The 14,722-nt window shown below is 44.7% G+C and overlaps 1 protein-coding gene across 1 annotated transcript in view; it reads left to right on the plus strand.

Annotated features, from left to right (window-relative positions):
• Window positions 1-7,010: 7,010 nt before the first annotated feature.
• Window positions 7,011-14,722, plus strand: part of cdipt (CDP-diacylglycerol--inositol 3-phosphatidyltransferase (phosphatidylinositol synthase)) — a gene marked incomplete at its 3' end in the record, with an annotated part of 66,729 nt that continues 59,017 nt past the window's right edge. Inside the window, exon 1 of the mRNA XM_084326195.1 lies at window positions 7,011-7,128. Within this exon, the coding sequence (XP_084182321.1) occupies window positions 7,083-7,128 (46 nt within the window). The 5' untranslated portion in view covers window positions 7,011-7,082. The remainder of the gene's footprint in view (window positions 7,129-14,722) is intronic.

The following is a 14,722-nucleotide window of genomic DNA, read 5'->3' on the forward strand; positions in this document are numbered from 1 at the left end:
GCATGATGAGTTCTCTCTGCTGGAGTCTGTTCAGCTTGACTATGATGGGCCTCGGCTCTTTGTTCACGCCGGGAGAAAACCTGCCCGCTCTGTAGGCCGATTCACAGACAGGAGGCGAAAGGAGGACGTCCGTCCCTAGTATTTTCTGCAGCAGTTCGGGCACGGTCTCAGAGAGACGGCATTCACCGCTGGTCTCCGGTACTCCAACAATCCTGACGTTGTGGCGTCTATCCCGGGACTGCATCTCCTCCATTGCCGACTGTAGTTTGTTGACTTCAGCCTGCCTAGCCAGCAGGGCGGATTCGAGACCCGCCATCCTCTCGCACTGTAATGATACCTCCGTCGTTAGCATGGCTAGTTCGTTAGCATTAGCCGAGGAGACAGCGTGCATCGTCTCCATCTTGTCTGTCAGCGGTACTACCGCCAGCCGTATTTCTTCTGATATCTCACGACGGAGGCTGACACAAAAATCCGCCAACACTTTCTTCTGTGCTTCAGCGATGCGTGTCTCAGAGTCTGCGTGTAGCTTGGTCATGACCAAGAGCACAGCTTCGCTTAACTCCCCGACAACGGGCGACGATGTGGCCAGGCCCGGCGGTGATGGTTTGCTGGTGGTTGGGGCAGTCATGGCTCTGGTTTCCACCCCCGTCATCGTAGAAAGTCGAAAAAAGTCGATGAATGTATACTAAACACGACAACCTAGCAAACAGATAAAAAACAAATAAAAATAAAATAAAGACTAATGGGGAGAAACGTATATTCAGCACGGTAGAAGGGAGCTCATGTGAAACACGTCTACTCCATGATCGCTCAGCTCCGCCCCGCGATGCGAGCGATTATTATTGGTTTTTAATGACAAACCAATTACATAATCCAACATATGTGTAAAGGCACACACAACATATTCCAGTTAACGGTATATTTTTTTAATGATTCGTTATGGCGTAATCAATACTTCCATGTGTATAAATTGCGTTCGCGACCTCCATGTTTTGGGGGTATTCATCAGAAAACTCGGATCCGGGATTCGGCTCCCATCCGTCGGGCAAGAACTGTGGGTTTTCAGCTTCTCTCTCTGGAGCTTAACGGAGTTTCGATTCCTGGCTAGAGGAGCTTGTCGCGGCTCATGCGCGCGCTCGGCCAATCAGAGAGGGGTCTGCAGAAATTGGCTCAACCAATCAGAGAGGGGTCTGCAGAAATGGAGCTACGGAAAGTAGAGACGCACCCATGAGAGGTCTTTTGGCCTAAAAATAGCATTTGATGCGTTCCGTCGGCCGTTGTAAAGTCAGACATTTCTGAGTTTAACACCAGGAAGCTGCACTCGAAAGTTCACTGATTTAAATCGAGCAGACCTGTTCCTTCAACCCATTGTGTTCGCGTGAATACTTTACCCAAGGCAGTTGTCCTTCCGCGTTCGGTTTGCGCGCCCTGATTGGCCTCTCAGCGCCCAATCGCGTTAGCCCTACTATCGCCCATCAGCTTTCAGTTCCACAGCCCAATATTAACGTAACGCGCTATTCATATCAATTATGTTGACATTGTTTTCCTCTTATTGCTCCTTCATGTGTTCAGTAGAAAGCTATCCAGCTACAAGCTAGCCTAGCTTAGCACAAATGTATGGAAGCAGATAAGGACCACTAGCCTAACTGTTGGCCAAAAACACCTCCCCCTGAGTTTTAAGCTAGGCTAGTGGTCCATACCCGCTTCCATTAATTTGTGCTAAGCTATAGGCTAGTGTGCGGCTGGATAGCTTTCTACTGAATGCACTGAGAGGGAATTGGTATTATTATATCTTCTTGTCTGGCACTGGGGAAGATGGTAAGCACATTTCCCATAATATTGTCTTGGTCCTCCCCCACCCACCCAACCCCACCCCACCTACCCAACCTCCCCCAATGTACAGTTTCTACGTCAAATGTATGTGTAACGGGGAAGCCCGTGGGTATGTCCACAGTCACGGAAACAGGGGTGTTGACAAGTGACTGTGGCAGTGCGGGCTGGTAAGTGAAACTCACTTCCTCATAACAGGGTTAACAGACGCATAGGTACGGTAGTTAGGAGTGAATTCACTTCTTAGTGCAGCGGCCTGTGTCGTCGCCCGCGACGCGGGAGCCCCCTGTTCGACTCCCCCTCGGGACATTAACATTTAACATCAACACAACGCAGACCCAATATGATCCGTCACATATATACACTCTTTTTCTGGACACTTTTTGTATCACAAACAGTACTGTATTTGCAAATCTGGTATGTCATAAATGTATAGATGTAGCAGTACTGTCTATCTGTATGTCATGTGTGTCATATATGTTATGATGAATTGAAAATGGGGGACCCTGATGTAAACAAGACGAAAGTCTTTCTCTGGTCTGCATCCCCTTAACAATTGTCGAGGCGTAAAATAATGTCTTTTATACACAAAAACAGCGTCTCGGCTGTTGTGTCTGGGCCAGGCATTGTAAAAACCCCAAAAGAAGTTCTGAGCTTCCAAGTTGTCATCATAACTGTATATTACACGATAATTGTTCTTTTCCAGTGCCCGCGAGACGCCGAGTGAACGGCGCACGCGACCAGAGGGGAGACTTCGAATCCCCCCCGTCAGGGGAGTTGGGAACCGCGGCGGCGCGCGAGGGGCCGGAGCCACCCCGCGCTGGGGTTTTTATGGTTTTTATGGTCTTCCCCGGGTGACATCAGTGGTTCCGTCAGCGCTAAAGCCAAAGAATGGGCTTTGCCTCTAATTTGTCGCTGAATATCATGGGCAAACAGCTGTAAGATTTCGTTTTGGATGTTGTTGGACATCCAGTTGTCTCCCTTTTGGAGCCAATTCTTCAACTCGGGATCAGACTCTTTCCATCATCAGCTGCCATAACACCCCATCCCTATTTGCATCACCCCTCAGTGGAAGGAAGCCCCTGGCGCCCGAGGGGGGGTATAGGGGAACAGACTCAGTTAACTCTTCAATACCTGATGCTGAGGCTGAACCTGTCGTCTCTGTCTCTCTCTCCACAAATCATGTTAAACCCAGATTTGGCTCAAACAAGGGACTAAACACGTTTCGCAATTATGCCACATCAATGTGGAACGCCCTACCCAAAGCTGTAAAGGAATGTGAATCACTACCCACTTTCAAAAACACTCTCAAAAAACACCTACGGGAGACTGCAATTCTAAACTGGCCCCTGTAAATGTCCTAACACAACCCCCTCCAATGTACAGTAAATTACCAAGTATGGTCTTGTCAATATTCCAATGTACAGTTTTGTTTGTATAGTTGTACAGTGTCCCCCACCCACCCCTCCTACCCAACCCCCCCCACTCCTACCCCCCCCCCCCCACCCAACCACCTCCAATGTACAGTCCCCCCCCCACCTACCCAATCCAATGTACAGTTTCTACGCCAAATGTATATACTTTTTTTTCTGGACTCTTTTTGTATCACAAACAGTACTGTATTTGCAAATCTGGTATGTCATAAATGTATAGATGTAGCAGTACTGTCTATCTGTATGTCATGTATGTCATATATGTTACGATGAATTGAAAATGGGGGACCCTGATGTAAACAAGACGAAAGTCTTTTTCTGGTCTGCATCCCCTTAACAATTGTATGTATTGAGCTGTACTGTACTGTACCCATTGTTATGGTTTGTAACCGACCCCAATCGCACAACACAAGACAGGTATGAGAGTAAGCCAAAACAGGGCAAATCTTTATTATAGAACAAAGGCGGCACAGTCCCTTTATGGGAGAACACAAAACACTAGAGTCAAGGAAAACTGGAAAATGCGGCACTGTGCCTTTAAGAGGCCAACAGGCTAAGGGACTAGGGCTAAAGGACTAGGACCAGGGGCACTGGAGAGGGGAACAGGGGAGAACACAAAACACTAGAGTCAAGGAAAACTGGAAAATGCGGCACTGTGCCTTTAAGAGGCGAACTGGCTAAGGGACTAGGGCTAAGGGACAGGGCCAGGGCTAAATGTCAAGGACTAGGACCAGGGGCACTGGAGAGGGGAACAGGGGAGAACACAAAACACTAGAGTCAAGGAAATAAGGAAAATGCGGCACTGTGCCTTTAAGAGGCGAACAGGCTAAGGGACAGGGCTAAGTGTCAGGGACAAAGGCTAAGGGCCAGGGCTGATTACAGGGATGAGGACAGGGTTCCGACGGCGGAGGCCTGGCAAGGGGACAGGGGCCCGACGGCGGGGGCCGGGCACGGAGACAGGGGCCCGACAGCGGAGGCCGGGCACGGAGACAGGGGCCCGACAGCGGAGGCCGGGCACGGAGGCAGGGGCCCGACGGCGGAGGCCTGTCACGGGGACAGGGGCCCGACGGCGGGGGCCGGGCACGGAGACAGGGGCCCGACGGCGGAGGCCTGGTACGGAGACAGGGGCCCGACAGCGGAGGCCGGGGGGAAGAGGCGCCATCCTCCCGTGGAAATAGGGAGCGATGACGCGCCGGCTTGACGTCTGGAGTGGGAACACTGGCAACCTCCCGTAGAGAATTAGAGAGCGAAGGCGGTGTCCCACTCCAGGCACGGAGATCCTCTTCCTCCTCCTCGGGGGGGCCGGGCACGGAGACTTGACTTGAGACAGGGGCCCGACAGCGGAGGCCGGGGGGAAGAGGCGCCATCCTCCCGTGGAAATAGGGAGCGATGACGCGCCGGCTTGACGTCTGGAGTGGGAACACTGGCAACCTCCCGTAGAGAATTAGAGAGCGAAGGCGGTGTCCCACTCCAGGCACGGAGATCCTCTTCCTCCTCCTCGGGTGCTGCAGACGGGCAGCGCAGAACAAAGGGGTCCCAGGGGACCGGGGCGAAGAGACGCCATCCTCCCGTGGAAATAGGGAGCGATGCGCGCCGTCTTGACGTCTGGAGTGGGAACACCACTCCAGGCTTGGCACGGAGATCCTCCTCGGATGCTGCAGACGGGCAGCGCAGAACACAGGGGTCCCAGGGGACCGGGGCGAAGAGATGCCATCCTCCCGTGGAAAATAGGGAGCGATGACGCGCCGGCTTGACGTCTGGAGTGGGAACACTGGAAAACCTCCCGTAGAGAATTAGAGAGCGAAGACGGTGTCCCACTCCAGGCAAACGGCGACAGGTGGTGATGGCTGGCACGTCGTCTCACGCCGGAGACGCGGCAGGTGATGGTAACGTACAGGATGGTAACGTACAGAACTCCATGAACACAGAGTGAACACAGATACAGAACGACCCGACCAGGACTGGAAGGGAGGTCCAGGTATATAAAGCCCTCTGGGGCGCTAATCATAAACTATGACAGCTGCGTGAAGGTAGTCCAAGGGTGGGGGCTGGTGAAGAGTAGAGGAGAGTAAATCATCGCAAGGGTGGGGGCTGGTGAGGGAGAGTAGACAGGGAAAAGTTCAGGGAACAGGCGAATCCTCACACCCATTCTGCAATCTGTTAATAAAGTTTTCAATCAATCAATCAAACTCTGATTTAGTGGGACTGTCACTGGGACCGGCGGGACGTTTCGAAAATAAATCTGATATTTTTCTTTTCTGTGAGTGAGACATTCTGTGCTAGCAAAGTCTGACTACTAGCTCAAATCGACTGACTGCGCAAGCACTGTATGGGCGGACCTAGCACATTTGGCGCCCTAGGCGAGATTCACCACTGCCCCCCCCCCCCCAAAAAAAAGATGTTTTTTTTCTTTTTTTTGTATTTTTTTTTTTTTGTAAATTAATTTTTTTATGGCTTTTGCCTCTTCATAGTTCTCTAACGTTAGTCTTTCTTTCCTCAACGCTCAATTCTATAAACACTTGACCGATACCCATCAATGCACAGCGCTCTAGCATGTTCTGACTGTGAACACCTAAAGCTGAGGCTCAGACCGACCGACCGTTTTAGATTTTTGGCTCATTTTCCCTTATGTTAGAATTTTTTGTATGTAAAAATAATGGTTGCAGATATAGAGGGGGCGCCAAAACTGCACAGAGAAAAAAAAAATTTAAATAAAAAATTTAAAAATCTTTTTTTTTTAAATCTTTTTTTTTGCGCCCCCCCTCTGGGTGGCGCTCTAGGCGACCACCTATATCGCCTGTAGGAAGGCCCGCCCCTGTCTGTATCACAGTAGCTCAGTGGTTCGTGGCGCGTGGGAAGGGCGGGAGACGGGAGGTGAATACAATTAGTTGTTTCACCTGTCATTCAATCAGTCTGTGACAGTCTGTCATCACTCGAAAATCTACTCTTCTGCAATCTTGTCGGTTTTACACGTATGATTGTGTACGTACAGTAGTGTAATGAATGAATGAAAACTTTATTTAACAGATTGGAGAATGGCTACAATACAGTACGGCTCAATACACACAATATTAAAATGGTGAGGTGCTTTGAGCAGGATAAACTTATAATATACAGTGTTACAGTTATACAGTTACAGTATATAATATACAAATATATAAATACTGTCAAGAAAAAAAAACAAAAAAAATAAATAAAAATTATTATTCTTTGCAATAACCGTACTGTACCCATTCTGCAATATGTTAATAAACTTTTCAATCAATCAATCAGAGAGAGAGAGAGCGAGCGAGCGCGAGAGCCCCCCCCCCCCCCCCCCCCCCCGCGCCCCTCATCCGCATGCGCAGTAGTGCAAACCTAGTCCAAGCCACGAAGCCCCGCCCAGACGTTGGCGTTCGCGTTATTTCTTTCTGTAGCCACATTTCTCGGAGACGCTCTCTGATTGGCCACTGACATGTTTGCCCAATCGCGTGACGAGCTGTGTCTTTGGCCATTTCCGCGTCGAACAGCCTGCAAACCATAGATATCTTTCTATATAGATATCTATGCTGCAAACTACCTGGCGTTCTATCGCCACGCTCTAAGACAAACTCTAACCGTAACCAACTTCGAAAGAGTGAATAAGCTTAACCAGTGTAGAAACAGGCGTCGGCCAATCAGAGAGCGTCTCTGAGAAATGCGGCTACGGAAAAAAATAACGCATACCGTTCGATACATAAACATCTAATATCTCCAGCTAACGTTAAACCACAACACAATCTAACCTGGGCGTGTTGTCAGATAACTAACACAAGAGCATCGTATCGTTGTCTCAACAACATGGCCGAGGAGGAGAATATATTCATGTTCGTGCCGAATTTGATCGGTAAGTTTTATTAGTTTCTTCTGCTGCGACCTGAACGAACGTGAACGTTGTTGGAGCTAATAATGCTAGCTTGATTTATTGATTGAAAACTTTATTAACAGATTGCAGAATGGGTACAATACAGTACGGCTCAATACACACAATTGTTAAGGGGATGCAGACCAGAGAAAGACTTTCGTCTTGTTTACATCAGGGTCCCCCATTTTCTATTCATCAGGACATGCATGACATACAGATAGACAGTACTGCTACATCTATACATTTATGACATACCAGATTTGCAAATACAGTACTGTTTGTGATACAAAAAGTCCAGAAAAGAGAGTATATACATTTGATGTAGAAACTGTACATTGGAGGTGGTTGGAGGGGTGGGGTTGGGTGGGGGACACTGTACAAGCAAAACTGTACATTGGAATATTGACAACCATATTTGGTCATTTACTGTACATTGGAGGGGGTTGGGTTAGGACATTTACAGGGGCCAGTTTCGAATTGCAGCCTCCCGTAGGTGCTCTTTGAGAGTGGTTTTAAAAGTGGGTAGTGATTCACATTCCTTTACAGCTTTGGGTAGGGCGTTCCACATTGATGTGGCATAATTGCGAAACGTGTTAATCCCTTGTTTGAGCCGAATCTGGGTTTAACATGATTTGTGGAGCTCCCTCTGGTGTTGTGATTGTGGTATTCACTGACCTTTGGGAAGTATTTTGACATGTACATGGGTACCTTGGTCGTGTAGTGTATCTTGTAGACCAGGCCCATTGCAAGTTGCTGTACTCTGTCGTCTACTCTAAGCCATCCTAGGTTGTCAAAGTGGGCAGGGGTGAGGTGGGTTCTAGGAGTAAGGTCAAGCAGTAGTCTGACCAGTTTGTTTTGAGATGTTTGTAATTTTGTTTTTAGCGCCTTTGAGGTGCTTTGGTACCATGAGGTGCAAGCATAGTTGTAGTACCCTTGAATGAGTGCTCTTGCCAGAGTCTTCAGGGTATTCTTGTTTACCAGTGAGGAGATCCGGTACAAGAATCGAGTTTGTTGGTTGACTTTTTTTATTACATTGGATGCCATTTTGTCACAGGAAAGATTTGCCTCTAGGATGGAACCCAGGTAGGTAATTTCTTCTTTCCTTGTGACAATATTGTCACCCACTGTAACTGAGAAGCCGTCAGTCTTGCTGAGTTTGTTATTTGAACCGAAGAGAATGGACTCTGTTTTGCCCATGTGTAATGATAGTTTGTTATCAGCGAGCCATATGCAGATTTTGCCTAGTTCCGAGCTGAGGGTTTTTTCAACCTGTAACTTGTTCTTGTCAGAGACCAGCAGGGCTGAGTCGTCCGCAAACAGGAACAAGTTGCAGTCACAAGCTGACGACATGTCATTTGCATAAATTAGGAACAGTAGCGGTCCTAGTATGCTTCCTTGTGGAACACCACAGCTCACTGTGAGGGGGGGGGGATAGGGTACCGTTTACCTCCACCATCTGTTCTCTCCCCTCCAGGTAGGATTGCATCCAGCTCACTGATAGACTATCAAAACCAATTGCTTTTAGCTTGTCAATCAGAATGGTGTGATTGACAGTGTCGAAGGCTTTCCGCAGTATTTGCCCGCTTCCACCTCTTGTTTGATGTGGTCGTTTAAATAGAGAAGGCATACGTGGGATGTTCTGAAGCCAGATTGGAATTCGTAGATTCGATTTTTTTTCCGCAAGGTACTTTTCGACCTGTTCCTGTTCGTATACAATTTTTTTGGTGGGAGAGAAATATACATACGGCGGGGAGGGAATATATACATGCGGTGGGGAGGAGACTGTCTATCAGGAGGGGGTGGGGGGTTTGGACATTTACGGTGGCCAGTTTCGAATTGCAGCCTCCCGTAGGTGCTCTTTAAGAGTGGTTTTGAATGTGGGTAGGGATTCACATTCCTTTACAGCTTTGGGTAGGGCGTTCCACATTGATGTGGCATAATTGCGAAACGTGTTTAGTCCCTTGTTTGAGCCGAATCTGGGTTTAACATGATTTGTTGAGCTTCTTCTGGTGTTGTGGTCGTGGTATTCACTGACCTTTGGGAAGTATTTTGGACATGTACATGGGTACCTTAGTCGTATAGTGTATCTTGTAGACCAGGCCCATTGCAAGTTGCTGTACTCTGTCGTCTACTCTAAGCCATCCTAGGTTGTCAAAGTGTGCAGGGGTGAGGTGGGTTCTAGGGGTAAGGTCAAGTAGTAGTCTGACTAGTTTGTTTTGTGATGTTTGTAATCTTGTTTTTAGCGCCTTTGAGGTTTGATTGATTGATTTTATTGATGGATTAAAAACACACAACAAGGATCCAAAGGATAACATGAGAGAGTAAAACCCTTATTTCCGTCATGGTCCCAGAGCTGTTAGGCCACAACAAAAACACGACAATAACACAAAACACATACATTTAAAACATTAGAAGACTAACCTATCGCTAAAATTGTATACCCGGGTCATTGACGGATAAGACTTTTCAATAGGCCAATTTTAAAATACAAAAAATAAGGATATATTTTGCCATTTTTCAAACATTTGGAATGTAGTGTATACATGCATTTATGCAAAAAAACCAAATTAAGAGATTTTAGTGTTTTTAAAGTTGAATTAATAGGACATGGCCTTAATAAAAGTCATTTGGGGCGACCGTAATTTATCTCAAAATTAATATATTTCCTTAACATTACTAATATTTTAACAGGTATCAGTAATTAAATATACATCTTAAGAAAGACAGGCTTGTGTGCCCTTTAATTTTTTGTAAACCATGATTTCACAAGTTTATTCTATAATGGCAGTGTCTCCCTCGTAATGCAGTTACAATACCCATATATGCTCTAAAACCCATAAAACTGATTTAAAATGTGTACAGCTAGTATCCACTTAAGCATAGTATACCAGTGATTAATATTTGAGCCAAAACTGATGGATATTCTATTTTGAATTTAGTACAGTTATTGACAATCATTGGTTACCCCGCATGACAAATGGTCGCCCCAAATGATGAGAGTAGTTAAAAGTCTATTTAAAATATTACACAATGCAGTTCAGACAAAAGAAAACGGAACAATGTTTTTATTACAATCTTTTCAAGTGGTCAACAAAAATATTCTTCAATTCATTCAAATATCACAAAAGTAAAACATGTTAACATGCGAGGGCCCACATGTGGGCCCTCTTGAGGAAGATTTTCCCACCTGCACTTGGCAACCTCTACCGGCTCGGGTGTGCATATATTTTAATACAATATATCGAATTAAAGCCCTATTTGTTGCCTGTCGATAGCCATTTCAGGTGACACAATCCGTTCAGCGGTTCTCGAGTTACATGCCGATATGTGAGGTGTGCGCCGAAGTACACAGTGTTGTACAAATACAACACCGACTCCCGGGGCTCTAGCTCCGTCAATCATTTGGCACGGTAGGTTACAAGCTTCGTCAGGAACATTAAAATATTACAAATGTTAAAAACATTAAACATTCAAAAAGTTAAAGTGCAATACACATTACATGCTTCAGGAACTTGAACATTTCACAAATGTCCATTTTCATGTCCTCATATCATCATTGGTTTTGTCAATGTATGAGAGCGAGAAGGTGGATTAAGTAGAATCACTTTTGTGATTAAGCATTACATCACACGCAGGAGTGGTTTGTGACCAATAAACCATGCCTAGGGGTGGTTGTTAGGCCCGAGGCGCAGCCGAGGGTCGTTAGACCCCCCTAGGCATGGTTTATTGGTCACAAATCACAACTGCACGTGGTGTAAAGCTTTTATACAACTGCCAGATTCATCCAACCTTATTTCTATACAATAAACACACATTAATCGAAGATTTATTGAAAAAACCATCCGCCAGAAAAAGTAGTTCCCACAACTCCATGTGGAAGCAGCTTGAAGTGCATCCAACCAAACTAACACATCCAACTGTGTATTATTGGAATGATTGAGAGAAGTTGCCTCATGTGGAAGCAGCTTGAAGTGCATCCAACCAACTAACACATCCAACTGTGTATTATTGGAATGATTGATTGAAAATTTATTAAAACGTTTTCTTTGCCCTATAGGAAAGAAACGTTTTCTTCGCCCTATTTTTTTATTTATTTCTTTTAGCCTAAACTTAACCAGTTGGAAACCAGGGGTACAGTAATAAAATTAGCAATCAACCAATCAATCAATTCAATAGACCATGCTCACTTAAAACAGCGCTGCTTCTCTCTCAGTCTGACTCCCCCGCTGTTGCAGACAGGAGTGTGTGTGTGTGTGTGTGTGTGTGTGTGTCACAGTGTGTGTGTGCGTGTGTGTGTGTATGTGTGTGTGTGTGTGTGTGTGTGTGTGTATGTGTGTGTTTGTGGGTACGCCAGCGTCGGACAGTGTGAGAGAGAACGCTGCAGTCGGAAAGTAGGAAGGAAGAAATTTAAATCAATCAATTAATCTATCAATCAATCCGCGATTTTTCTTTTGTTCTAGATTGAGTCAAGACCCATCAATTACATCATCCAACATTGTTTAAAATACTAACACATTCCCCTTGACAGAATCGCTTCATATTTAGTCGTTATGGTGCTTTCAACATAACCATTTGTTGTCCGCGATCCTGTTTTCTCCCGGAGTGAGCCGGGGAGGGTTATGTGATTTGGTTGTGGGCGGGTCCTGAGCCCAGGACCGTGGATTGTTGCCAATAAAGACGTGTGAATGGCCAATCAGAATCGAGAAATGTGCATGCCGTTGTATAATGGTAGTCACATTGGACAGGGATTAACAATTTAAGTCAATAATAAAAGGTAAACGGAGTTGTATGTATGGAATAAAAATTAAACACCAACACAGTTCTATAGTCAATAAACAATAACCACCAACATAGTTGCATGGATGAAATCAACGCTAAACAACTACAACACAGTTGTATCAGTTCCTTTTAGGGATGGCACGAATCCCACGATACAACTTATTCATGTCCGATACTGATATCACAGCCTTGAGTATCTGCCAATACCGATACCCATCCGATACTCCCTTAAAAAACAAAAACCTGTGTTTAACCTAGCCATCTATAAAACATCAAAAACTCCCCTAAAGGAAGAAATACATACCACACATGACTGCTCAGTTATGCAATAGTGCTGCTGCTTTTTATTTTGTTCAAATTATTTAGTTAATACGTTAATAAGACTACAGCGATTTCATGACGGCTTCCTGTCCTCACGTCTAAAACGTCTGTTTACCGGTACAATGCGTGGAGAGTTTCCAATCATTGGTAAACAAACATAGTGCTGAAAATATACACTTTGACTGCTGTTTTGATAGGGTTAGGGTCTTTACTCTTGGCTACATTTGAAAAAGAAACACAACATTGTACTTATTTGAGATAGCCGTGTCAGAGATAATGACGGTTTGGCAACATGAAGTGAGGCTAAGCGTCGGAAACCTACATTTTCAACAACAGAAAGGGGCTGGTCGTCCAGCACAATAAATGTGGTTATTTTCTCGGTTTTCTTCAGCTTTGCTTTGTTACTGTCTGCAGAGAGTTTCTCTCGCTTCTGAATGGTTTCCAGCTATGTTAGCTGCTGCAACACAACTTTTCCTCTTGGCATTCGTTGCAGAACTCGGCATACTCCCTTTCCATGATTAATCTGCAAGTGTTGTGTGGTGTTGAAGTTTCCAGTGTTGCTGCCACCCCTAGAAATACTTGCGTCGCAGATATTACACTTGGCTGTGTCGTGTTATTCCACAAGTATACATGCGAGTCCTCTGTATTTGTTTGTGCGTGTCTTCATTCTGTTAGCTCCACCATACAGGTCCGTTATTATCCGCTCTTAGTCTACTCTGCCCTGCGTACCTGTTTGTGACCCCGGTACGGTGGCCTGTACTCTGTGTCGTATTAATGCACACACATTAGCATAACACCACAGGCTGTTTTGCCTTTTTCTTCTTTGAGCTTAAAATAACTCCACACACATGATCGCGGCGCGCTGCTAACAAGTTGACTTACGTTTAGCTAATGCTAACGTTGTTGTCACGCTACTACTGTTCACGTGATGGCATGCTTTACGGCCTGTATCGGATCGGAAAATACTTCCTGTTTTTCCGATATCCAATCCTGTGAATTTGACCAGTATCGGACCAATACCGATACTGAGTATCAGATTGGTGCCATCCCTAGTTCCTTTTATATTATCTCATGGTAAACTGCAGGCATTTCAAATTGAGGTACATGTGCATGTTTTAACAAATCAGGCAACCTGAACACCTAGAATAAGAAGCACACCAAAAAACAAAACACTGATATTTTTTACATTTAGTTAAATTATTAATGTTCGGTTATGACATCATACAGTGACATCACGAATGTTCCAGAACGTTCGATCATGACATCATACTGTGACATCACAAATGTTCCAGAGCGTTCGATGATCATGACATCATACTGTGACATCACAAATGTTCTAGAACGTTCGGTCATGACATCATACTGTGACATCACAGATGTTCTAGAATGTTATATTATGACAAATAAGACGGTTCAATGACTATCTAAATCCAATCAATATTCCTAATGCCGTTTCAGTGTAAGGTTATAAAAATAAACATATAAACATTCATACAATACAATATAGCTTTGGCTCCTACAGTCAACATTCCCCAAAGATATATCAAACATGAAACAAACTTTGATGAGGTTATAATGGAGATGTTGCACAGTGCAATCCACTGAACATTTATTGTTGAAATATGTCACTGTTGATCATGAGCTGGATATATAACCTATGGTTTAAAGGGATGTTAAACCTACTGTAGAATCAAAGTAAATGTTAGTGATTCAAATCCTTATTTAGAGGTAGGGGATCCACCACAGCTTGCCCTGCTGCTCTTCTCTACTTCTACACCAGTCAGAACTGGTGGAGTGTTCTCCATGGATGGTGGTGTCCGGTCCAGCATCGCCTTTTCCATATTTTTCCTTCTCCCTGTAATCTCTGGATGCAGCCTTCTCCCTCTCCGATAGCTCATCTGACTTCACATGGAATTTTGCCCTGTTGTTTTTTTCTTGCTGAAACAATAGTGTATAATGTGATACTAATTCTGGTGGGCTAAATTACATACAAACTTAAGTTCAAGATATTACAGAAAAGGTCATTCCTAATCCTACTAACATGACAGTTTGAAATACACCAGAGAAAGATATACTGCATGTTACCTATAGTTTTTTTTACCTCTCTATTTTCCTGGCAAGATAGTCTGCATTGACCCGCTGTCTGTAGTGAGCAGTCTTCTGTTTGCTTGTTTGTGCCATCTAGAAAATAGGTTAAACTAGTTAAACATGACTAATACATGTACAATTACCTAAATGGAATGTCATGCTATACCGTTTTAAAAATGTTCTCATAAGATGGTGCAATACTCAGAAAGAAACGTTAATTCCTAAATAGGAATGAAAAATGACAGAAATTTTGAAAAATATATGTTAAAGTATACAAAGAGTTATGCTAAAACAAAGAACTTTATGTATATAAAACATGAATAAAATATAAATATACAGAAACTACAAATACAGGACATATATCTATCATCTAAAACACTCAGCAGTG

The sequence above is a fragment of the Notolepis coatsorum genome (assembly GCF_963971535.1).
Source record: "Notolepis coatsorum genome assembly, chromosome: 12".
In the NCBI taxonomy this organism is placed as follows: Eukaryota; Metazoa; Chordata; class Actinopteri; order Aulopiformes; family Paralepididae; genus Notolepis; species Notolepis coatsorum.